This window comes from Oncorhynchus keta, chromosome 27, assembly GCF_023373465.1.
Source record: "Oncorhynchus keta strain PuntledgeMale-10-30-2019 chromosome 27, Oket_V2, whole genome shotgun sequence".
Taxonomy (NCBI): domain Eukaryota; kingdom Metazoa; phylum Chordata; class Actinopteri; order Salmoniformes; family Salmonidae; genus Oncorhynchus; species Oncorhynchus keta.
In genome coordinates, this window is record NC_068447.1 from 38,267,909 (window position 1) to 38,295,208 (window position 27,300).

The following is a 27,300-nucleotide window of genomic DNA, read 5'->3' on the forward strand; positions in this document are numbered from 1 at the left end:
CACAGAGGTCAAGTTCTACAACTGCAGTGTCCACCAACTGTGAGTATCCTTCCTTTTCTCCTCCCCCTGCATTCCTGGGCCAGTGTTCACTACTGATCTAGGATCAGCTAAGATTCCCCTTTAGATCATTATGAATACGATTATATGGACAGGGGGGTCCTTATCCTAGATCAGTATTTGTGAATACCGGCCCTGGAGTCCTGCAGTCCCGGAGCACACTACTGAATCAATACTGTGCGAATATGTCACAGTGTCCCTACTTCCTAACCTTGCCTGTCCTCAGTCTGAGCCTCGTAACCCTAAAATAGCCCCTGTGATGTCTAATGCAATCTGATCTAAACTGTTCCCTCCCTTGAGCTCTACAACGGAAAACTCTGGCAATTGCCATAATGAATCCTGGATCTCTGCCATGTAGAAACACTGCTTATTGTAGGCTCTTAGTCTGACACTGGCTCTGTTGGATGTCATAGCCCTCTGTTTTGTTTTGAAAGGCCTCTCCCCTGCCCTCCACCCTCTCCTCCTCTCTAGTGTCAGTGTCTGACTGTGTCCTCGTGTCTGTAGTCTGAGGAGCCTGTCTGAGTGGAACACAAAGTCACAGTGTACGCTATTAAGAGCTCCCACGTCTACTCAGATAATCAGGGAGTAATCAGCGAGCATAGCTCGTACTTACTCAAGTTTAGAAGGCTGACATAACACACACACACCAACCTGGTCTCAGAGCATTTAGTATTATTCTATAGGCATGGTATGTATTCATTTGTGGATGTCCATCACCCATTTCGTATGATATTTTACGAATTACAATTTGTATTATATGTTACGAATTGGCAAAATTTACAATATGTTACAAATTTAAAAAATAAATGATATGTTACAAATTCTAGCTAGGTGACTAACATTAGCTAGGCTAGCAGTTAGGGTTAATGTTAGGGTTAAGTTGAGGAGTTAGGTTAATTAAGGTTAAGTTGAGGAGTTAGGTTAAGTTGAGGAGTTAGGTTAAAGGGTTACAGTTAGGGTTAAGTTGAGGAGTTAGGTTAAAGGGTTAAGGTTAAGTTGAGGAGTTAGGTTAAAGGGTTAAGGTTAAGTTGAGGAGTTAGGTTAAAGGGTTACAGTTAGGGTTAAGTTGAGGAGTTAGGTTAAAGGGTCAAGGTTAAGTTGAGGAGTTAGGTTAAAGGGTTACAGTTAGGGTTAAGTTGAGGAGTTAGGATAAAGGGTTAAGGTTAAGTTGAGGAGTTAGGTTAAAGGGTTACAGTTAGGGTTAAGTTGAGGAGTTAGGTTAAAGGGTTACAGTTAGGGTTAAGTTGAGGAGTTAGGTTAAAGGGTTAAGGTTACGTTGAGGAGTTAGGTTAAAGGGTTAAGGTTAAGTTGAGGAGTTAGGTTAAAGGGTTAGGGTTAAGTTGAGGAGTTAGGTTAAAGGGTTAAGGTTAAGTTGAGGTGTTAGGTTAAAGGGTTAGGGTTAAGTTGAGGAGTTAGGTTAAAGGGTTATAGTTAGGGTTAAGTTGAGGAGTTAGGTTAAAGGGTTACAGTTAGGGTTAAGTTGAGGAGTTAGGTTAAAGGGTTAGGGTTAAGTTGAGGAGTTAGGTTAAAGGGTTAAGGTTAAGTTGAGGAGTTAGGTTACAGGGTTAAGGTTAAGTTGAGGAGTTAGGTTAAAGGGTTAGGGTTAAGTTGAGGAGTTAGGTTAAAGGGTTAAGGTTAAGTTGAGGAGTTAGGTTAAAGGGTTAGGGTTAAGTTGAGGAGTTAGGTTAAAGGGTTAAGGTTAATTTGAGGAGTTAGGATAAAGGATTACAGTTAGGGTTAAGTTGAGGAGTTAGGTTAAAGGGTTAAGGTTATCCAAAGGAGTTAGGTTAAAGGGTTAGGGTTAGGTTTAAGTTGAGGAGTTAGGTTAAAGGGTTAAGGTCCCGGAGGAGTTAGGTTACAGGGTTAAGGTTAAGTTGAGGAGTTAGGTTAAAGGGTTAGGTTACAGAGGAGTTAGGTTAAAGGGTTAATTTTGAGGAGTTAGGATAAAGGATTACAGTTAGGGTTAAGTTGAGGAGTTAGGTTAAAGGGTTACAGTTAGGGTTAAGTTGAGGAGTTAGGTTAAAGGGTTAAGGTTAAGTTGAGGAGTTAGGTTACAGGGTTAAGGTTAAGTTGAGGAGTTAGGTTAAAGGGTTAGGGTTAAGTTGAGGAGTTAGGTTAAAGGGTTAAGGTTAAGTTGAGGAGTTAGGATAAAGGATTACAGTTAGGGTTAAGTTGAGGAGTTAGGTTAAAGGGTTAAGGTTAAGTTGAGGAGTTAGGTTAAAGGGTTAGGGTTAAGTTGAGGAGTTAGGTTAAAGGGTTAAGGTTAAGTTGAGGAGTGAGGTTAAAGGGTTAAGTTTAAGTTGCGGAGTTAGGATAAAGGGTTACAGTTAGGGTTAAGTTGAGGAGTTAGGTTAAAAGGTTAAGTTGAGGAGTTAGGATAAAGGGTTACAGTTAGGCTTAAGTTGAGGAGTTAGGTTAAAGGGTTAAGGTTAAGTTGAGGAGTTAGGTTAAAGGGTTAAGGTTAAGTTGAGGAGTTAGGTTAAAGGGTTAAGGTTAAGTTGAGGAGTTAGGTTAAAGGGTTAAGTTGAGGAGTTAGGTTAAAGGGTTAAGGTTAAGTTGAGGAGTTAGGTTAAAGGGTTAAGGTTAGGGGAAGGAGAAGGGTTAGTAAAGGGGTTAGGTTAGGGTTATGGAATGGGTTAGCTAAAAGGTTTAAGATTAAGGTTACATTTAGGATTTAGGTTAAAAGGATAAAGTTAGGGTTGGGGGAAGTGTTAGTTAAAGGGTTACGGTTAGGGTTGGGGGAAGTGTTAGTTTTAGGGTTATGGTTAGGGTTAGGGGAAGTGTTAGTTAAAGGGTTATGGTTAGGGTTAGGGGAAGTGTTAGTTAAAGGATTAAGTTTAGGGTTAGGGAAGTGTTAGTTAAAGGGTTAGGGAAGTGTTAGTTAAAGGGTTAAGGTTAAGAGTTAGTGTTAGTTAAAGGGTTACGGTTAGGGTTGGGGGAAGTGTTAGTTTTAGGGTTATGGTTAGGGTTAGGGGAAGTGTTAGTTAAAGGGTTATGGTTAGGGTTAGGGGAAGTGTTAGTTAAAGGGTTAGGGTTAGCTAACATGTTGAGTTGTTGCAAAGTAGCTAAAAAGTAGTAAGTAGTTGAAATGTTGCTAATTATCTCAAATGCTAAAGTTGTCCGTGATGAGTTTCAGCTCAGTGTAATTTGAGTGTCTCGGATTTACGATTACTATGTTATGTCTAGTCTATGAGACCACGCTCATAGACGGATACACAAATACACACACATACAGACACACACACACTGCTTATGTCGGCGGTTGAATCAGCCTCATTCTTCTGAATTAGAGTGTGCTTGCCAGGGATCCCTCCCATGCTTTTGCACTGGTGAATATTTCAGCATAAGTATGCATCATTTATCCAGCCTCGTTGCAGGGAAGGAAGAGAAAATAGAAGCATAGACTTTACATCCCTCCAACAATGAATTCCTCAATATACTGTACAGTCAGACTATCCGGAGGGAATAATTACTGTACCAGTCATAGGGTTAGTCCAAAATGGCACCCTATTTGCAGGCCCTGGTCAAAAGTAGTGCACTATGTAGACAATAGGATGCCATTTCAGATACAGTCATAAAGACCTGGACTTCCAGTCTATGGGATCCAAACAGAAGAGAGTCAGAAAATGTTACAACCATTTCAATCAACATCACTGTAATGCTACCCTTAGGGGACAGAGTTTGCTTCCTGAAGCTCTACACCCTAACCTGCTGACAACTACACTCTAATTTCCCCTTCCTCGCTTCCTGAGAGATCTGAGCCATCGTGTTGGCAGGCACACATGCGCATAACGTTGGCAACACACACAGGCACAAGAGTATGCACGCGCACACACATCCTGTCGTCATCCTCTCCCCTAGGCTGCGTCTGCTGTTTGCCATCCCTCTATATCCTCCAACCCTCCTCCCTCATCTCATTTAGCACAGGATGAGCACAGGGACATGGTTTGAGGTTGGGGGGTGGGGCTACATCTCTACCCCACTCCCCCATTCCCACCCTGCCCAGGGCATCTACAGCAGCAAGCGGGCACTGTGCCCCCTGCCAGCTGGTAATTACAATCACATTACAACAATACTGGCCTAATGGTAATGACAGGATCAAACTGTGCCAACATCTTATCTGTCCCCATAACTCACTTTACCTCACTCCTTCCCTGACTTTGTACCCTACACTCTTAGAAAAAAAGGTGCTATCTAGAACCTAAATGGGTGCTACTGCTGTTCCCATAGGAGAACCCTTTTGAAGAACCCTTATTGGTTCCAGATAGAACCCTTTCGGTGCCAGTTAAAACCCTTAGTGGTTCCAGGTAGAACCCTTTCGGTGCCAGGTAAAACCTTTATTGGTTCCAGGTAGAACCCTTTCCACAGTGGGTTCTTAATGGAACCAAAAAGGGTTCAACCTAAAAACCAAAAAGGGTTCTACCTGGAACAATAAAGTGTTTTCCTATGGGGACAGCCAAATAACCTTTTTGAAACACTTTATTCCCTATTTAGTGCACTACTTTTGGGTCATAAGTACTGCATATGTAGAGAATAGGGTGCAATTGGGGCCTGCACTATGCTGTACTGCTGCCTCTAGTCATACATAGCGGTTATAGTGCCACTACAAACCATAGGGCTGTCGGGGTTGGCAGACTTGTATAGGAACTAGGAGGTACCGTGCCAACCACAAGGGCATCAACAGCATGTGCCCACTTGGGATCTGCTGCACTCAGTTGCTCCTTTTGTGCCATCCTCCTCCCACTTGACTAGCGCAGCTTCCTGAGTGTGTGTCCTGTCCATCTGTCTGTCCCTCCGTGCAGGTGTCTGTCCTGCGTGAACAGTGCCTTCCGCTGCCATTGGTGCAAGTACCGAAACCTGTGTACCCATGACCCTTCCAGCTGCTCCTTCCAAGAGGGACGTGTCAATGCCTCTGAGGTACGTACTGCAGACACACAAGCACACTCGCTCTCTCTCTCTCCTATCAGCCTGAGGGGCATGTCTCCAGACAGACACATCTAAGCCCCTCCATATTGACGTTTGCCATTCAAACCCTCTGTATTTGGTACTAGCAATTAGAAGTCGATTATTAGAGCCTTTTAACACCTCGGTAACAATGGGATGTTTTGACAAGATCAATCAGGTTGTTTATGTGTATGAGTGGCACGTTATGTGTGTGTGTGTCTGTGTGTGTGTGTGTGTTGGCTGCTCACACCCTGCTGTGTGACTGTGGTTAAGGAGTGTGTTTACCTATCGGGGTGTAAAGTAACCCATTGATCTGTCTGCCTGAGAGAGAGGATAGACTTCTGCTGCAGAAGAGATGAGGACAGTTGCCACTCTCTCTCTCTTCACACTTCCCTTTTCAAACACTCCACAGAGACCTACTGCGGCAGCAATGACTGATACGTAGCACACACTCTCTCTCACACACACACACACACACACACACACTGCTGTAGCTATTTTTGGCCTCCCCTCTCCCCCGGCCTGCTATGATCCAGCAGAGTTCTCCTCCGGCTGTCAGTTGTCATCAGTCGCAAAGCACCGGCAGCATTTTGGAAGGTTGACCATCTGAATTGATCCTATTATGTGAGAAAGGCTTTGGAGTGGAAGAAGTGGAGCAGCCAACACTCTCCAGCACCAGCCAGGAAGTGACGCCCGTATGACCCTGTTTGACCCTGCTGTTGCTTCTCCTCTCCCTCCACCACTTCCCCTGTCAAGGACTTTTGATGTCTCACGTACCAAGAGAACACTATTTTACCCAGCTGGCCTTGCTGTGTTTGTTTGTCTGTTATATTTATTTATTATATGTTATATACCTTTGACTCTCCCGTCCCCCCTCTCCAGGACTGTCCTCAGCTGGTACGTTCGGAGGAGATTCTGATCCCGGCTGGGGAGGTGAAGCCCATCACCCTGAAGGCCCGGAACCTCCCCCAGCCCCAGTCAGGCCAGCGGGGGTACGAGTGTGTCCTCCACATCCAGGGGGTCAGCCACCGAGTCACCGCCCTGCGCTTCAACAGCTCCTCTGTACAGTGTCAGAACAGCTCGGTGGGTACACACTGCAGGGCATGGAGACACGCTAAAACGCGTGATGGACACTCACAGCAACACAGGCTAGGTAGCAAAGGCTCACGTTCACATACACACATACTGCAGGAGAGGACACAAACACTCACGGCAAATGAACACAGCATACGTATTCAAATGAGAACACACATTTTCCATCTCTCTCTTATTCACGAAGCCAGATGTATCCACATTACATTATTTTCACTATATCACCACAACACCCCGGTTATCGCCTACATTCACTCCGTTTATAGCACAATATCAATTCCCATTTTGCACTTAAGCCCACTTTCACTCTGTGTCAATGAATGTCAATGATTGCCAACCTGTCAGTAAGTATCAGTGTCTGAGAAAAAGCAGCTCCGGTGGTGTGAGGCCCCTGGCCATGTCACCTGTATCCAGCAACGGTGCCCTGTCAGTGGGGAGGCTGGGGAAGAGATGGGTCCTGACTTGGGTAATTACACAGGAGAGGACTGCAGTAAGGCTCTGCCCTCCAGCCCTTTTCCTAGAGGACACACACAAACACACACAGACTGCCAGGAGGGAGGCATCTCAGGACAGCAGCTCTGTGAAAGAAGGGGACATCCAAATCCTGAAGCCTTCCACTTAACTCTCCTCTCAAATGAGGTGGTGATGCAAGGTTGTAGCAACGTTGGGGTACCAGGCTCAGGGTTGGGGCTGGGGTTTAAGATTCTCATGCTGAAATGATTTATTCTCTCCTCCTTCTGTCTCTTTTTCTCTCTTTCCCTTTCTTTTGCTCTGTCTTTCCGTCTTCCCCTCTTTTTGAGCTCTTCCCTCCCTCCCTCCCTCCCTCCCTCCCTCCCTCCCTCCCTCCCTCCCTCCCTCCCTCCCTCCCTCCCTCCCTCCTCTCTCCTCTCCTCCCTCCCTCCTCTCTCTCTCTCTCTCTCTCTCTCTCTCTCTCTCTCTCTCTCTCTCTCTCTCTCTCTCTCTCTCTCTCTCTCTCTCTCTCTCTCTCACTCCCTCCCTCCCTCCCTCCCTCCTGCAGTATCTTTATGAAGGGATGAAGATCAGTGAGTTGCCAGTGGATTTCTCAGTGGTCTGGAACGGCAACTTCATTATAGACAACCCAGATAAAATACAAGGTAAGACTGACACACACACACACACACACACACACACACACACACACACACACACACACACACACACACACACACACACACACACACACACACACACACACACACACACACACACACACACACTCAAATTTGTTGACATATCTCACCATCACATAAAACAGATGTTTCTTGTCAAATAACATCTTGTCTCAGCTGGAGACAAGTCAGACACAGCATAATACCCGCTTTTACCCAAACAAATGAAGAGCACAGTTGTATCCTTGTTAAAAAAATCTCATGTTTTAACCAAAAAAATCCTCCAGGAATACAGTACACACTGCAGTTATTATAATGTTAGGTTGTCAAATCAAATGCTGTTTCCTGTTTCAAGCACTGTTGTGTTTAACCTGAGTCCTCCTGAATCCCACAGTGCACCTGTATAAGTGTGCGGCCCAGAGGGACAGCTGTGGCATGTGTCTGAAGGCCCAGAGGAAGTTCCAGTGTGGCTGGTGTAGTGGAGAGGGCCGCTGTACCCTGCGCCACCACTGCCCGCCCCTCAACCCCCGCTGGCTAGACCTCTCCAGCAAGAACGTCAAGTGTATCAACCCCCGCATCATCGAGGTCAGTGATAACACACACACACCCCCAGCCCCCCTCTACCCTCTCACACCCTCTTTTCCTTCACCACCATAAGGTTACACTTACTTGTCCTCTGCATCTATCGCCTTTTAGCCGTAGCTTGGCGTAGCCCTGAACGATATGGTGAAATGTGATGTATTTGCCCGATTCGTCCCGAACAAAACAACAGCAGGTGGGAAGGAAAGGCGATGCTGCTTACGGTCGGGTGTACAATTTATCTGTACACAGTTATCCTTCAATTGAAATCAACAAACAACAGACTTAGAGCAGACAAGTGTCGCTCGTGACAATGAAAGGTCGTATTTGCATTGCGAGGCCTACATGGTGGAAGTGGTGTGGTCTGGTCTGATCTATGTGAATGAGGATCCCCTCGGCTGTGCCCCCACTTATGGTGCTGCAAAGAGCTAGATGGGCTCTCTACCTCGCTCTCTCACCCCCCTCTCTGTCTCTCTGTCCCAACATCACTCTCTTACCACCCTCTCTCTCTCGCTTCATCTCTTTCTCTCTCTCTGTCTCTCTCCCTCTCTCTGTCTTTATTTCCTCTCTCTTTCTCTCCTCCCGCACACAATCAATATGCAGGGAGAGAGCATCTGGTGTTGATTTTCGCTGAAGGGAAAAAGTGAGTGTGTGTGAGTGTGTCACCTTCGGCCGCACTGCAAGGGTGAGAGACCTGACACATACACCCTAGGGACCTGCCTCAGTGTCTCTCTCTGTAGGGTGCCAGCTGGCTTCCTCTCTATCTGTGCCACATAAGACACTTTTCTAGATATATGCGGTGCTTGTTTTAGCTGGAGCTCCCAGCTTAAAAAGGAGTTCCATTTCATGTTCACACCAGCAGAGTGAAGTACAGTACAGTACACTGCTTTAACTAAACAGAATAGTCGACCAGCCTCTAGTAGTGAAGCAACTATCCCTGCTTGAGTTCCCCAGACAGACGTAGTCTCATTGAGGCAAGCTTATCGACGTGCCAGACTATTCAGACAGTAAGAGGAGAAGCGGTTATTGATTTGTGCCGTGACAGAGCTCTTTCTCGCCCAGTCGCCCTGACTTCCACCTGACAACAATGCCCAACCCTGCGACTGTTCCCCATGACCAGGAATTCCATGTTTTTTCCCCCCCAGCAGCAGCCCTTTATGTGTCCTGAGGCATCATTTCTGTGCAGCTAGTGTGGTGGGTATAGTTGGCCCAGTGTCACAGGGGAATCAGACACTGTATTTCATTTAGGGCTGGGCGATATGGCCAATATATCATAGCACAGTGTTTTTCTCATTTATTACAGTATTTGATGTTTTTGAATAAAAGTTCTCAATATGCTTTCTGAGTAGTTCATGACCCGAAGGTGGAAAAACCTACATTAGAAGTGATTTCATTGGGGGTGTTCTTCATTCTGTTTGTTTTATTTGTTCAATCCAACTTCAAACAACAACAAAGAAGCATTTTTCATCCATTTCTGCATTTCCTGCAATGTTATTATCATTTCCACATTGTGCCCCACAGAGCTGCATAATATGGGTAAAAAGCCTAGTTAATTGGTGAACTGTTGGAATCATGGAAATATAATGAGTTATTCTAATTCTATAGTTTGAATATAGTGGCCATCACCTGGAATACCTTGTTTGACATGACAACGAATGAAGATGCCAGGGAGGAGTTATTGGACAGGGTAGGAGCCATGTTGGTCTGTGTTTCCAGGGAACCCTAATTAGATGTTACATGACATGTTTTCTTACCTCGTGTAGCTAGCTAACATATTCATGCTTTGCCTGTTCCTCTCTGATTTGTAAGATACCATTGCACAAACAACATGCTTATCTAGGCCTACACCAGCACCGATACTAGGCTATATTAGCCAGCTAAGAATGCTTTGACTTAGTACATTTAGCAAATCATTTAACTAGCGATTAGCATTAGCGGCTAACACGATTTATTTTAGCTAGAACTTGCTAAGAAACGTTTGCAGACTTTAAGATGCACTGTAATTATAGAACGCTTGTAGAGAGCAGCATCGTTGTCGCCAACATCTTTCTGGATCTGACCAGCAGGACTGCAGAATGAAAGGCAAGAAAGTGCTTGTGACACCATAGTGAAGCAACTGCTCACTCCTTGAGATCGCTGGTTTGGCCCTTGGCGCTTGACTTCCACGTCAGACAGATACTTGGTTATGTCCACTACGAAGGCCAAATCACACATCCACTTGTCATCACTCAGTTCCCCGACAGGTTTCCCCTTCATCTCCATTAATTGTTGTACTTCATCCTTCAGTCCGTAAAACCGCGCGAGTGTGTTTCCACGGTTCAACCATCGCACCTCACAGTGGTAAACCAGATTCAAGATCACTCACTAGCTCCTAAAATTGGCGGTTATTCATCCCTTTGCTTTTGATAAAATGGATGGTCGACACTACAGTTGCCATTACATTGTTCTGCTTCAGGGACTGTGCACACAGACTTTCTTAATGTATGATGTAGTTGCACACAGTTAAATCACTTGGATCAAGACTGAGACAACTCATTTCTTTTTTCGCTAATGCGGTTAACCCCTTTTTTGAGCCGGCCATGGGATGACACTCCATCTGTAGTAAGGCCACTTCATTTTTCAAACAGTAGCTCAAATTTGTTCATAGCCGAGACAAGTCTCTCAAACAAGTCCACACCTCTGGTAGTGCCATGCATGGCTTCCAAAGACAGCAATTCTTCCCTTGTGTCAAACTCAGCGGTAATCCCACGCACAAAAATGGCAAATTGGGCGGTATTTGTTGTGTTAGTCGTTTCATCACACGCCAAAGCCAAAAATACAACATTTCTTGCGGAGTCCTTCAACGTTTTTTCGATATCTTGTGCCATGTCAATGTCTGGTGCTTGCAACTCTTTTACAAATCCTGCTTCCAAATGAGGCTTCAGTTTCTTTGTGATAAGCTGGCTCACCACAAAACCTGCTTGCGTATCATTTTCCCCATCCAAACGAGGTTTCGTAAAAGGCGACTTGTTGAGCACCCAAACCCTGCTGAAGAGCAGTGACTTTATCCACACGGAGTTGTCCTCTCAACTAATTCAGTTTAACATGTTTCCAGCTGTAATGATGCTCCAAATGTGCCTTTTTCATTACTGCAAGTGCCCACAAACTAGGCATACAGGTTTGCCTTTCACATCAACAAGAAAAATGTGTATTTGTCCATTTCAAATCAAAGTTTATTTGTCATGCGCCCAGAATACAACACACCTTACAGTGAAATGCAGATTGTTAGTTAGATTACTTGTTGGTTATCACTGCATTGTCGGAACTAGAAGCACAAGCATTTCGCTACACTCGCATTAACATCTGCTAACCATGTGTATGTGACAAATAAAATTTGATTTGATTTGATTTGATTTACAGGCTCTAACCAACAGTGCAATTTTAACAAATGTAAAAAAGACAGAGAAAAATAACAATAGTGAGGCTATAACAGTAGTGAGGTTATAACAGTAGTGAGGTTATAACAGTAGTGAGGCTATAACAGTAGTGAGGCTATAACAGTGGTGAGGTTATAACAGTAGTGAGGCTATAACAGTAGTGAGGCTATAACAGTAGTGAGGTTATAACAGTAGTGAGGTTATAACAGTAGTGAGGTTATAACAGTAGTGAGGCTATAACAGTAGTGAGGTTATAACAGTAGTGAGGCTATAACAGTAGTGAGGCTATAACAGTAGTGAGGTTATAACAGTAGTGAGGCTATATACAGTAGTGAGGCTATAACAGTAGTGAGGCTATAACAGTAGTGAGGCTATAACAGTAGTGAGGTTATAACAGTAGTGAGGCTATAACAGTAGTGAGGCTATAACAGTAGTGAGGTTATAACAGTAGTGAGGCTATAACAGTAGTGAGGCTATAACAGTAGTGAGGTTATAACAGTAGTGAGGCTATAACAGTAGTGAGGTTATAACAGTAGTGAGGCTATAACAGTAGTGAGGCTATAACAGTAGTGAGGCTATAACAGTAGTGAGGCTATAACAGTAGTGAGGTTATAACAGTAGTGAGGCTATAACAGTAGTGAGGCTATAACAGTAGTGAGGTTATAACAGTAGTGAGGCTATAACAGTAGTGAGGTTATAACAGTAGTGAGGCTATATACAGTAGTGAGGCTATAACAGTAGTGAGGCTATATACAGTAGTGAGGCTATAACAGTAGTGAGGCTATAACAGTAGCGATGCTATAACAGTAGTGAGGCTATAACAGTAGTGAGGCTATAACAGTAGTGAGGCTATAACAGTAGTGAGGCTATAAGAGTAGTGAGGCAAAAACAGTAGCGAGGCTATAACAGTAGTGAGGCTATAACAGTAGTGAGGCTATATACAGTAGTGAGGCTATAACATTAGTGAGGCTATAACAGTAGTGAGGCTATAACATTAGAGAGGCTATAACATTAGTGAGGCTATAACAGTAGTGAGGCTATATACAGTAGTGAGGCTATAACAGTAGTGAGGCTATAACAGTAGTGAGGTTATAACAGTAGTGAGGTTATAACAGTAGTGAGGCTATAACAGTAGTGAGGTTATAACAGTAGTGAGGCTATAACAGTAGTGAGGCTATAACAGTAGTGAGGTTATAACAGTAGTGAGGCTATATACAGTAGTGAGGCTATAACAGTAGTGAGGCTATAACAGTAGTGAGGTTATAACAGTAGTGAGGCTATAACAGTAGTGAGGCTATAACAGTAGTGAGGTTATAACAGTAGTGAGGCTATAACAGTAGTGAGGCTATAACAGTAGTGAGGTTATAACAGTAGTGAGGCTATAACAGTAGTGAGGTTATAACAGTAGTGAGGCTATAACAGTAGTGAGGCTATAACAGTAGTGAGGCTATAACAGTAGTGAGGCTATAACAGTAGTGAGGCTATAACAGTAGTGAGGTTATAACAGTAGTGAGGCTATAACAGTAGTGAGGCTATAACAGTAGTGAGGTTATAACAGTAGTGAGGCTATAACAGTAGTGAGGTTATAACAGTAGTGAGGCTATATACAGTAGTGAGGCTATAACAGTAGTGAGGCTATATACAGTAGTGAGGCTATAACAGTAGTGAGGCTATAACAGTAGCGATGCTATAACAGTAGTGAGGCTATAACAGTAGCGAGGCTATAACAGTAGCGATGCTATAACAGTAGTGAGGGTATAACAGTAGTGAGGCTATAACAGTAGTGAGGCTATAAGAGTAGTGAGGCAAAAACGGTAGCGAGGCTATAACAGTAGTGAGGCTATAACAGTAGTGAGGCTATATACAGTAGTGAGGCTATAACAGTAGTGAGGCTATAACAGTAGTGAGGCTATAACATTAGAGAGGCTATAACATTAGTGAGGCTATAACAGTAGTGAGGCTATATACAGTAGTGAGGCTATAACAGTAGTGAGGCTATAACAGTAGTGAGGTTATAACAGTAGTGAGGTTATAACAGTAGTGAGGCTATAACAGTAGTGAGGTTATAACAGTAGTGAGGCTATAACAGTAGTGAGGCTATAACAGTAGTGAGGTTATAACAGTAGTGAGGCTATATACAGTAGTGAGGCTATAACAGTAGTGAGGCTATAACAGTAGTGAGGCTATAACAGTAGTGAGGTTATAACAGTAGTGAGGCTATAACAGTAGTGAGGTTATAACAGTAGTGAGGCTATAACAGTAGTGAGGCTATAACAGTAGTGAGGTTATAACAGTAGTGAGGCTATAACAGTAGTGAGGCTATAACAGTAGTGAGGTTATAACAGTAGTGAGGCTATAACAGTAGTGAGGTTATAACAGTAGTGAGGCTATAACAGTAGTGAGGCTATAACAGTAGTGAGGCTATAACAGTAGTGAGGTTATAACAGTAGTGAGGTTATAACAGTAGTGAGGTTATAACAGTAGTGAGGCTATAACAGTAGTGAGGCTATAACAGTAGTGAGGTTATAACAGTAGTGAGGCTATAACAGTAGTGAGGTTATAACAGTAGTGAGGCTATATACAGTAGTGAGGCTATAACAGTAGTGAGGCTATATACAGTAGTGAGGCTATAACAGTAGTGAGGCTATAACAGTAGCGATGCTATAACAGTAGTGAGGCTATAACAGTAGCGAGGCTATAACAGTAGTGATGCTATAACAGTAGTGAGGCTATAACAGTAGTGAGGCTATAAGAGTAGTGAGGCAAAAACGGTAGCGAGGCTATAACAGTAGTGAGGCTATAACAGTAGTGAGGCTATATACAGTAGTGAGGCTATAACAGTAGTGAGGCTATAACAGTAGTGAGGCTATAACATTAGAGAGGCTATAACATTAGTGAGGCTATAACAGTAGTGAGGCTATATACAGTAGTGAGGCTATAACAGTAGTGAGGCTATAACAGTAGTGAGGCTATAACAGTAGCGAGGCTATAACATTAGAGAGGCTACATACAGTAGTGAGGCAGAAACAGTAGCGAGGCTATAACAGTAGCGAGGCTACATACAGTAGTGAGGCTATAACAGTAGTGAGGCTATAACAGTAGCGAGGCTACATACAGTAGTGAGGCTATAACAGTAGCGAGGCTATATACAGTAGTGAGGCTATAACAGTAGTGAGGCTACATACAGTAGTGAGGCTATAACAGTAGTGAGGCTATATACAGTAGTGAGGCTATAACAGTAGTGAGGCTATATACAGTAGTGAGGCTACATACAGTAGTGAGGCTATAACAGTAGTGAGGCTATATACAGTAGTGAGGCAAAAACAGTAGTGAGGCTATATACAGTAGTGAGGCTACATACAGTAGTGAGACTATAACAGTAGTGAGGCTACATACAGTCGTGAGGCTATATACACTAGTGAGGCTATAACAGTAGTGAGGCTACATACAGTAGTGAGGCTATAACAGTAGTGAGGCTATATACAGTAGTGAGGCAAAAACAGTAGCGAGACTATATACAGTAGTGAGGCAAAAACAGTAGTGAGGCTACATACAGTAGTGAGGCTATAACAGTAGTGAGGCTATATACAGTAGTGAGGCAAAAACAGTAGTGAGGCTATATACAGTAGTGAGGCTACATACAGTATTGAGGCTATAACAGTAGTGAGGCTATATACAGTAGTGAGGCAAAAACAGTAGTGAGGCTATATACAGTAGTGAGGCTATAACAGTAGCGAGGCTACATACAGTAGTGAGGCTATAACAGTAGCGAGGCTACATACAGTAGTGAGGCTATAACAGTAGTGAGGCTATATACAGTAGTGAGGCTATAACAGTAGCTAGGCTATAACAGTAGCTAGGCTACATACAGTAGTGAGGCTATAACAGTAGTGAGGCTATATACAGTAGCGAGGCTATAACAGTAGCTAGGCTATAACAGTAGCTAGGCTACATACAGTAGTGAGGCTATAACAGTAGCTAGGCTATATACAGTAGCGAGGCTATAACAGTAGCTAGGCTATAACAGTAGCTAGGCTATATACAAATACCGTTATAGAAGGTAAAGTAAAAACCCAAACTGGTTCCTGCATCAATACCGGTATAAAGTAAAATACGGTTTAATTCGGTTTGGCAATGCACAAGTAAGTGTTCTGTGTTTAACCCCCGGACAACAGCACCTACAGTAGCTACACATTGATTCATTAGGCTATACTCTCCCCACTGTGTATTCATAAATAACCCCAGCCAATATATAGTTAAAGACATCCCTAATTGATTTGCAATACTGTACTCTGATTAGGCAGGCTACACCAGGGTGGGTGTTAGATGGATCTCCTTCTCTTGTTCTAGCTTTTTCTCCCTCTCTTTTTCTCTTTAGCTCTCTCTCTGCTCAATTTCTTATCCCTTCCTTCCCCACTCTTCCTGTTCTTCTTTCTCTCTCTTGTTCTCTATTTTGCTCTCTCTTTCTCACTCTCTCCTTCTCTTTATGTTCCCCTCCATCCCTCTATCCCTCTCCTGTGTCTATCCGTGTGTCTCTCTCTGTGACTCATTCTCGTAAATGAAGTTACTGTCATTCTGAGATACCTGACACAGCGAAGTGTGTGTGACTGACAGCGTGTTTGTGTGCCCGTGCGTGCGTGGGTGTGTGTGTGTGTGCCAATGAGGAATGTGATTGTGTGTACTTTTGCGTGTGATGTATATGTACTTGTGTGTGGTGTGTGAAATTCTAACAAGCAGTAACCCTATGGGAGCATATCTCATTCAGCTCCCAGTTTTCGTTAGTGTAGTGAGTAGTGTATGTGATTACCAAGGACACACTGAGTGGACTTCTCTATTCCTCATTCTGAGTAGTAGGTTAGAGGGATATCAGTGGAGAATGTAGCTGAGGTAGAGAGATGAGAACAGAACAGAGGCAGCTAAACAAAGGGAGGGAGTGAGAGACAGATAGAGAGAGAGATGGATGGATGGAAGAAAAGTAGTGCTGAAACCTACCAAAATACAATTAGGCAAGAACAAATTCAATCACTCCCAGACAACTTCCTGGACAAAATGTTTCACTGTAATTGTGAATGTGTGAACTTGGCAGTAGAAACCTTTAACAGTTTATACATCTCAGCTTCCCTATCACATCAAAACATTTCAAGTAGACAACCTAAGGAAATTAACAACAATGACAAATGGTTTTGATGAAGAATACAAAAACCTAAGAAAGACCTTGAGAAACCTATCCAAACAAAAACATAGAGACCTAGAAAACCTGAGCCTACACCTTCACTATGGTGAATCACTAAAACAATACAGAAATACACTACGGAAAAAGAAAAAACAGCACGTCAGAAATCAGCTCAATGTAATTGAAGAATCCATAGACTCTAACCACTTCTGGGAAAATTGGAAAACACTAAACTAACAACACGAAGAGTTATCTATCCAAAATGGAGAGGTATGGATAAACCACTTCTCCAATCTTTATTGGCTCTATAACAAAGAACAAACAACAAAAACATATACATGATCAAATACACATCTTAGAATCAGCTATTAAAGACTACCAGAACCCACTGGATTATCAAATGACATTGAATGAACTACAGGACAAAATACAAAACCCTCCAACCCAAAAAGGCCTGTGGTGTTGATGGTATCCTTAATGAAATGATAAAATATACAGATGACAAATTCCAATTGAATGTACGTCAACTTTTTAACATCCTCCTCAGCTATGGCATCTTCTCCAATATTTGGAACCAAGGACTGATCGCCCCAATCCACAAAGTGGAGCAAATTTGACCCCAATAACTACCGTGGGATATGTGGCAACAGCGGTCTTGGGAAAATCCTGTGCATTATCATTAACAGCAGACGCTCTCGTTGGCTGGCCCTCGCTTCATACTCGTCGCCAAACCCTCTGGCTCCAGGTCATCTATAAGACCATGCTAGGTAAAGTCCCCCCTTATCTCAGCTCGCTGGTCACCATAGCAGCACCCACCTGTAGCACTCGCTCCAGCAGGTGACTCTCTGGTCACCCTCAAAACCAATACTTCCCTTGGCCGCCTCTCCTTCTAGTTCTGCTCCCAATGACTGGAACGAACTACAAAAATCTCTGACACTGGAAACACTTATCTCCCTCACTAGCTTTAAGCACCAGCTGTCAGAGCAGCTCACAGATTACTGCACCTGTACATAGCCCATCTATAATTGATCCCAAACAACTACCTCTTCCTCTACTGTATTTATTTATTTATTTTGCTCCTTTGCACCCCATTATTTATCTCTACTTTGCACATTCTTCAACTGCAAATCTACCATTCCAGTGTTTTACTTGCTATATTGTATTTGCACATAGAATTCCACATGTTTATGAAATTAAACTCACAAAAACAATAAACAGAAAACGAAACGTGTAGCAAATGCAGTGCTTCCAGGCAACTACACAAAAAACAAGATCCCACAAAACCAAGTGTGGAAATGGCTGCCTAAATATGATCCCCAATCAGAGACACCGATAAACAGCTGCCTCTGATTGTGAACCATACCAGGCCAACATAGAAATAAATGCACTAGATCACCAAACCTAGTCACACATCGACCTAACCAAAATAGAGAATAAAAAGGCTCTCTATGGTCAGGGCGTGACAATAACAAAGCCATCTCCCTACAGAGAGATGAACCTGGAGAAGAGTCTCCTAAGCAAACTGGTCCTGGGGCTCTGTTCACCAACACAAGCAGATCCCCAGGACAGCAACACAATTTGACCCAACCAAATCATGAGAAAAACAAAAAGATAATTACTTGACACATTGGAAAGAATTAACAAAAAAACTCAGCAAACTAGAATGCTATTTGGCCCTAAACAGAGAGTACACAGTTGCAGAATACCTGACCACTGTGACTGAGCCAAAGCTTTGACTATGTACAGACTCAGTGAGCATAGCCTTGCTATTGAGAGAGGCCGCAGTAGGCAGACCTGGCTCTCAAGAGAAGAGAGGCTATGTGCATACTGCCCACAAAATGAGATGGAAACTGAGCTGCACTTCCTAAAATCCTTTCAAATGTATGACCATATTAGAGACACCTATTTCCCTCAGACCCACATAGCATTGGAAAACAATTTTAATTTTGATAAACTCCCATATCTATTGGGCGAATTACCACCAGTGAAGAACACCATTGTAAATACAACCTATATTGTACTTGTGTACATCGTTACAAAACTGTATATAGACATAACATGACATTTGAAATGTCTCTATTCCTTAGTAACTTTTGTGTAATGTTTACTGTTCATGTTTTATTGTTTATTTTGACTTTTGTTTGTCTATTTCACTTGCTTTGTTAATGTAAACACATTTCCCAATAAAGCCCCTTTTATTGAATTGAGAGAGAGAGACAGAGAGAGACAGAGAGACAGACAGAGAGAGAGAGAGAGAGAGAGAGAGAGAGAGAGAGAGAGAGAGAGAGACAGAGAGAGACAGAGAGAGACAGAGAGACAGAGAGAGACAGAGAGACAGAGAGAGAGAGAGAGAGAGAGAGAGAGAGAGAGAGAGAGAGAGAGAGAGAGAGAGAGAGAGATGGAAAAGTAAAGTTGAGAGGTGAGGTGGGAGGAAGAGAAATTAAGTCAGAGGAAGAAGAGGATGCCAAGTAGATGAAAGGGGAGGAGAGTAAGAGGAGAGAGAGGAGAGCCCCTGTGGGGTGTCAGAGCTCAGCCCTGTTATACAGCACAGCTGCCACTGGGAGCCTGTACTGCATTGATTTGTACTTTTCACTTTTCACTGGAGTTGGACACACACACACACACACACACACACACACACACACACACACACACACACACACACACACACACACACACACACACACACACACACACACACACACACACACACACACACACACACACACACACACACACAGTACAGCTCCAGAGGCAAAAACACCAACTAGCAAGCAACATTTGGCACTTGTTGAGCTTATATTTATTACCCCTCCCGGTGTACTCTGCATTCATTTGTTCTTATCTCTCTTCCCCCAACCCCTTTCCTCTCCCAATAATGAGAATTTCTTCAAAAAGACCACACTCTTTCCCTCATGGGCTGAATTTATGAATACATTTTGTTTTGATTGTATGCAACAAAGCCCCAATCATGATCTGATTTGTGTACATACATCGATACTAGCCTATGTGCCTACCAGAAGACGCTCCTTGTGAATAATTTATATTTCTATTAAGTACCGTGCCTGAGCCCCCCCCTCTCCCGGCACAGTATTAATATTGAGCAGATAAAAGCCTCCTCTAACAGCAGAGGGAACAGCATCAAATGAAGCTGGGGATTAGAGGACTTGAAAGGCATCATGGGAAGGAGGAACTCTCTCTGGGCTGGACTGTATGGCTCCTATATACGCTGGAGAGAATAGAGATACTACTGCTTCCTGTAATGGCTGGATACGCTATAGTACTGTAGCTGTCGTCTTAACACACCTGATCCGTAGAAGAGAGGTATATAGTACTGTAGCTGTCGTCTTAACACACCTGATCCATGGAAGAGAGGTATACCGTACTGTAGCTGTCGTCTTAACACACCTGATCCGTAGAAGAGAGGTATACAGTACTGTAGCTGTTGTCTTAACACACCTGATCCGTAGAAGAGAGGTATACAGTACTGTAGCTGTTGTCTTAACACACCTGATCCATGGAAGAGAGGTATACAGTACTGTAGCTGTCGTCTTAACACACCTAATCCGTAGAAGAGAGGTATACAGTACTGTAGCTGTCGTCTTAACACACCTGATCCGTAGAAGAGAGGTATACAGTACTGTAGCTGTTGTCTTAACACACCTGATCCGTAGAAGAGAGTATATAGTACTGTAGCTGTCGTCTTAACACACCTGATCCGTAGAAGAGAGGTATACAGTACTGTAGCTGTCGTCTTAACACACCTGATCCATGGAAGAGAGGTATACAGTACTGTAGCTGTCGTCTTAACACACCTGATCCATGGAAGAGAGGTATACAGTACTGTAGCTGTCGTCTTAACACACCTGATCCATGGAAGAGAGGTATACCGTACTGTAGCTGTCGTCTTAACACACCTGATCCGTAGAAGAGAGGTATACAGTACTGTAGCTGTCGTCTTAACACACCTGATCCATGGAAGAGAGGTATACAGTACTGTAGCTGTCGTCTTAACACACCTGATCCGTAGAAGAGAGGTATACAGTACTGTAGCTGTTGTCTTAACACACCTGATCCGTAGAAGAGAGGTATACAGTACTGTAGCTGTTGTCTTAACACACCTGATCCATAGAAGAGAGGTATACAGTACTGTAGCTGTCGTCTTAACACACCTGATCCATGGAAGAGAGGTATACAGTACTGTAGCTGTTGTCTTAACACACCTGATCCATGGAAGAGAGGTATACAGTACTGTAGCTGTCGTCTTAACACACCTGATCCATGGAAGAGAGGTATACAGTACTGTAGCTGTCGTCTTAACACACCTGATCCATGGAAGAGAGGTATACAGTACTGTAGCTGTTGTCTTAACACACCTGATCCATGGAAGAGAGGTATACAGTACTGTAGCTGTTGTCTTAACACACCTGATCCGTAGAAGAGAGGTATACAGTACTGTAGCTGTCGTCTTAACACACCTGATCCATGGAAGAGAGGTATACCGTACTGTAGCTGTCGTCTTAACACACCTGATCCGTAGAAGAGAGGTATACAGTACTGTAGCTGTCGTCTTAACACACCTGATCCGTAGAAGAGAGGTATACCGTACTGTAGCTGTCGTCTTAACACACCTGATCCATGGAAGAGAGGTATACAGTACTGTAGCTGTCGTCTTAACACACCTGATCCGTAGAAGAGAGGTATACAGTACTGTAGCTGTCGTCTTAACACACCTGATCCATGGAAGAGAGGTATACAGTACTGTAGCTGTCGTCTTAACACACCTGATCCATGGAAGAGAGGTATACAGTACTGTAGCTGTTGTCTTAACACACCTGATCCGTAGAAGAGAGGTATACAGTACTGTAGCTGTCGTCTTAACACACCTGATCCATGGAAGAGAGGTATACAGTACTGTAGCTGTTGTCTTAACACACCTGATCCGTAGAAGAGAGGTATACAGTACTGTAGCTGTCGTCTTAACACACCTGATCCGTAGAAGAGAGGTATACAGTACTGTAGCTGTCGTCTTAACACACCTGATCCGTAGAAGAGAGGTATACAGTACTGTAGCTGTCGTCTTAACACACCTGATCCATGGAAGAGAGGTATACAGTACTGTAGCTGTTGTCTTAACACACCTAATCCGTAGAAGAGAGGTATACAGTACTGTAGCTGTCGTCTTAACACACCTAATCCGTAGAAGAGAGGTATACCGTACTGTAGCTGTCGTCTTAACACACCTGATCCGTAGAAGAGAGGTATACAGTACTGTAGCTGTCGTCTTAACACACCTGATCCGTAGAAGAGAGGTATATAGTACTGTAGCTGTCGTCTTAACACACCTGATCCGTAGAAGAGAGGTATACAGTACTGTAGCTGTCGTCTTAACACACCTGATCCATGGAAGAGAGGTATACAGTACTGTAGCTGTCGTCTTAACACACCTGATCCGTAGAAGAGAGGTATACCGTACTGTAGCTGTCGTCTTAACACACCTGATCCATGGAAGAGAGGTATACAGTACTGTAGCTGTCGTCTTAACACACCTGATCCGTAGAAGAGAGGTATACAGTACTGTAGCTGTCGTCTTAACACACCTGATCCATGGAAGAGAGGTATACAGTACTGTAGCTGTCGTCTTAACACACCTGATCCATGGAAGAGAGGTATACAGTACTGTAGCTGTCGTCTTAACACACCTGATCCGTAGAAGAGAGGTATACCGTACTGTAGCTGTTGTCTTAACACACCTGATCCGTAGAAGAGAGGTATACAGTACTGTAGCTGTCGTCTTAACATTTACATTTACATTTACATTTAAGTCATTTAGCAGACGCTCTTATCCAGAGCGACTTAACACACCTGATCTGTAGAAGAGAGGTATACAGTACTGTAGCTGTCGTCTTAACACACCTGATCCGTAGAAGAGAGGTATACCGTACTGTAGCTGTTGTCTTAACACACCTGATCCGTAGAAGAGAGGTATACCGTACTGTAGCTGTTGTCTTAACACACCTGATCCGTAGAAGAGAGGTATACAGTACTGTAGCTGTCGTCTTAACACACCTGATCCGTAGAAGAGAGGTATACAGTACTGTAGCTGTCGTCTTAACACACCTGATCCATGGAAGAGAGGTATACAGTACTGTAGCTGTTGTCTTAACACACCTAATCCGTAGAAGAGAGGTATACAGTACTGTAGCTGTTGTCTTAACACACCTGATCTGTAGAAGAGAGGTATACAGTACTGTAGCTGTTGTCTTAACACACCTGATCCGTAGAAGAGAGGTATACAGTACTGTAGCTGTCGTCTTAACACACCTGATCTGTAGAAGAGAGGTATACCGTACTGTAGCTGTTGTCTTAACACACCTGATCCGTAGAAGAGAGGTATACAGTACTGTAGCTGTCGTCTTAACACACCTGATCCGTAGAAGAGAGGTATACAGTACTGCAGCTGTCGTCTTAACACACCTGATCCGTAGAAGAGAGGTATACAGTACTGTAGCTGTCGTCTTAACACACCTGATCCATGGAAGAGAGGTATACAGTACTGTAGCTGTTGTCTTAACACACCTGATCCATAGAAGAGAGGTATACCGTACTGCAGCTGATCTCTAGTTCAAGCTCATTAGTAAAAAATCATCATTGCATAACAATGTGAAATGTAAAGGCTTCGTGTAAAGGCAGTATACAGTATAGAGCAGTGGCCTGTTGTACCACCAGAGGGAGGGTGGGACTGACTGTCACCCAGTAAACAGTAGACTTCAGCAAACATAGTCCTTCTCTTCTCTCTCTCACCTGGCCCTGAAATAACCCTGTGTTCCAACGGTTCATTTAGATCCAGCCAATGGCAGGCACGACAAATCGTTGTTCAATCCAACCGAGGCATCGGCAAACAAACACACACACACACACACACACACACACACACACACAGTGTTCTGGACAGGGGGTAGAGAGGCCTGGAATGAAAACACTGCCGGATAAGTCACGGTGCCCTCATGGAGGCTGTGGTGCCCCCCTCCCCACCACACAGCAGTACACCTCCCAGGTGTGTGTGTTTGTCTCCCTTCCTTTCTTCATTCCTCTCCTCTGCTTCCAGTATTTCTCTCCTGTCCCCTTCATCCCCGTCTGTATCTCTCGGCAGGCTACAAGACATTTAAGAACCTATAAAGTATTTCATGTGTAGTTTGTTCACGGGGAAAGAAGAAGTGATAAGTGGGTTTTTATAAAGCACATTAACCGCTAGTCACAATGAAATTTGACATGCCTGAACTACCCTCAAAGACCCGAAAGACAGCTCTGAGGTCTGGGTGCAAGATGTGCCGTTTGAAAGACCGGGAGTGGATCTACCCACAGCGATCCAGATGCTACACACGCTCATATTGATAGCAGCTTCAGAGGCAACAGTTCTAACATGCTTTCACTTTGACTTTTTTTAGTATTTTTTAAAACTCTGGCGTCTTAGTTGAAATGTAATCAGAAACAGCTGTTATCTGAGGAAGGGGAAAGCCCGGAGAGAAAGAGAGAGAGAGCACTAGTGGTGCCTACATTAAGGCCTGTTCACATGAAGAGTGCACTGTGATGTCTGCCATTATAATATGGTACAACACAGCTCAAAGCCTTCCTCTCTCTCGTCTCTCTGTCTGCCAGTAGAATGTAGAATGCCATTGAGTTTCAGACTTTCTTTTCTACCCCCCAAGCTAGCTCAGGTTGCTTTTCCTCTATTGAGTTTAGCATAGACTAGATGATCATCGCTTGCCCCACCATTACCTCAGATAAATATATAAACATGGCGCTTAGCAATGCAAGGCTGTTCATACTGGCCATTCCTCATCTTCTGCTCTGTCTCTTCTCTCCTCTCTCTATGGGTCTCTAGCACTGTTAGGGTATTGTGTTGGCCATCCCCCTCCTCTCTCTACTTGGCATCCTCTTCTTCCTCTGACTTAATTTATCTTCCTCCCACCTCACCTCTCAACTTTACTTTCCATTCTCTCTCTCTTTCTCTCTCTGTCTCTGTCTGTCTGTCTGTCTGTCTGTCTGTCTGTCTGTCTGTCTGTCTGTCTGTCTCTCTCTCTCTCTCTCTCTCTCTCTGTCTGTGTCTGTCTCTTTCTCTCTGTCTGTCTGTCTCTCTCTCTCTCTGTCTCTGTCTCTCTGTCTGTCTGTCTCTCTCTCTCTCTGTCTCTGTCTCTCTGTCTGTCTATCTGTCTCTCTCTGTCTCTCTCTCTCTCTCTCTCTCTCTCTCTTTTCTCTCTCTCTGTCTGCCTGTCTCTGTCTGCCTGTCTGTTTCTCTCTCTCTGTCTCTCTGTCTCTCTGTCTCTCTCTCTCTCTCTCTCTCTCTCTCTCTCTCTCTCTCTCTTTAATGTATGGCCTGTTAACATTGCCAAGGCAAGTGAAGTGGATAATAAAACTAAAGTGAAATAGTAAACATTACAGTTCCAAAAGAATAAACACATTTCAAATGTCATTATGTGTCTATATAAAGTGTTGTAACAATGTGCAAATAGTTAAAGTACAAAAGGGAAAATAAATAAACGTAAATATGGGTTGTATTTACAATGGTGTTTGTTCTTCACTGGTTGCCTTTTTCTTGTGGCAACAGCTCACAAATCTGTGGTATTTCACCTAGTAGATATGGGAGTTCAAATTGGATTTGTTTTCATATTCTTTGTGAGTCTGTGTAATCTGAGGGAAATATGTGTCTCTAATATGGTCATACATTTGCCAGGAGATTAGGAATTGCAGCTTAATTTCCACTTCATTTTGTGGGCAGTGTGCACATAGCCTGTCTTCTCTTGAGAGCCAGGTCTGCCTACTGTGTTCTATTGGAAAAGTTTGGTTAGTACCTAGCACTTAACGCTCTGGCCGAAGAGTAGGGTTGATCAGAGCGTTCTGACCCTAACAGCAGTAGTCAAGCACCCAAGCTAACTGTGTCATGTTGGCTAGCTTGCTAGCTACTTCCAGACACAAATGAGAGAACAGCTCACTCTGACAATTCTACTCGCCCTAGCAGAGCTGGTTAGGGTGGTTTTATGTTATCCAGAGTGTTGGTGACTGCATCTGTGCTACTAGCAACAATTTAATTACACTTTTTTTGCCAATGTCTTTTGCTCTGGCAAACTGAGACGAGAATACTCGGAAATCGGAGCATACTTCCAGAGCAAATGTTGTTGTCGCAGTGACATCATGAACATTCTATTGAAATTGTTACTTGCATAGTGGAGTCTTTTGTTTAGACATGTAGCTATCTAGCTAAACAACTAATCATAATCCCAAATCATAACGTCACTATCCTGCATGAATCTGCAGGTAGCATTTCAACCCCGATCAATGTTTGCTAGCCAACATTAGGTTATAACTACCAATGCAAATGTCTCTGAGATATGAATAATATTACTGCACAGATCATACACGTAACGTTAGCTAGCGAGCCAGCCAGCTAACGTTAGCTAGCTAGCTAACAGTACACTTTAACTTGAAATGAAAACTACTTTCTTACTAAATTTGAAATGTGTAATATCTGAAAATGTTGCTAGCTGGACTACCTTAACCATATACAATGGGGCAAAAAAAAGTATTTAGTCAGCCACCAATTGTGCAAGTTCTCCCACTTAAAAAGGTGAGAGAGGCCTGTAATTTTCATCATAGGTACACTTCAACTATGACAGACAAAATGAGGAAAAGAAATCCAGAAAATCACATTGTAGGATTTTTTATGAAATTATTTGCAAATTATGGTGGAAAATAAGTATTTGGTCAATAACAAAAGTTTATCTCAATACTTTGATATATACCTTTTGTTGGCAATGACAGAGGTCAAACGTTTTCTGTAAGTCTTCACAAGGTTTTCACACACTGTTGCTGGTATTTTGGCCCATTCCTCCATGCAGATCTCCTCTAGAGCAGTGATGTTTTGGGGCTGTTGCTGGGCAACCCAGACTTTCAACTCCCTCCAAAGATTTTCTATGGGGTTGAGATCTGGAGACTGGCTAGGCCACTCCAGGACCTTGAAATGCTTCTTACAAAGCCACTCCTTCGTTGCCCGGGCGGTGTGTTTGGGATTATTGTCATGATGAAAGACCCAGACACGTTTCATCTGCAATGCCCTTGCTGATGGAAGGAGGTTTTCACTCAAAATCTCACAATACATGGACCCATTCATTCTTTCCTTTACACAGATCAGTCGTCCTGGTCCCTTTGCAGAAAAACAGCCCCAAAGCATGATGTGTTGGAAATTTACAGGCCTCTCTCATATTTTTAAGTGGGAGAACTTGCACAATTGGTGGCTGACTAAATACTTTTTTGCCCCACTGTACATGGATGGACGCTTCTTCCTCTCTGTCACGGATGCCATGGTTTCCCTTAGTTTGAAGATGTAATCCAGAGACAGGTGTTTTATACAACAGCCGTCTGTGTGTTCTCTTTTCAACTCTGTCTGCATATTTGCAATCAAACGCCAGAAGGTTCTCTATATCTTTAGCTATCATACTCTAATTCCACTGATTTCAAAACTTGGTCCTCCAGAAAGTGGAGAGCAACACTTATGCAGTTCTACTACGTGATTTCTTTCAAAAAAGCTGCGTTAGAAAGAATTAGCTACACATACATACCAGCTCATATTATAGACAGAAGCATGCTACATGGCAGACCAATCCAATCTCTCGGCATGTCCAGCCCACACATTATCTGAGCCAATCATGGCTAGCGTAAAGGTTGCTCACTTTTTCTGTGGCTATACTAACTAGGCTCGTACTTTAACAATTTCATTTGTATTTACAGATGGAATAGAAGTTTGTTATTAAGAGATATAAAAGTTCACATATTCCAGAAGACGTTTCTGCCAAAAAAAGTTTTACGTTCAAATGGCTCTCCTGTGAAGTAGTGACGCGCAACACACGCCTCT

General features: G+C 43.3%; 1 protein-coding gene across 2 annotated transcripts in view; it reads left to right on the forward strand.

Moving 5' to 3' along the window:
* Positions 1 to 27,300, forward strand: part of LOC118360327 (plexin-A2-like) — a 324,415-nt gene that overhangs the window by 218,328 nt on the left and 78,787 nt on the right. For both annotated transcript variants that reach the window (XM_052482378.1, XM_052482379.1), the window contains exons 8-12: positions 1 to 39; positions 4,860 to 4,974; positions 5,884 to 6,084; positions 7,112 to 7,208; positions 7,618 to 7,808. The exon at positions 1 to 39 is cut by the window's left edge and continues 58 nt beyond it. In XM_052482378.1, the coding sequence (XP_052338338.1) occupies positions 1 to 39; positions 4,860 to 4,974; positions 5,884 to 6,084; positions 7,112 to 7,208; positions 7,618 to 7,808 (643 nt within the window). The remainder of the gene's footprint in view (positions 40 to 4,859; positions 4,975 to 5,883; positions 6,085 to 7,111; positions 7,209 to 7,617; positions 7,809 to 27,300) is intronic.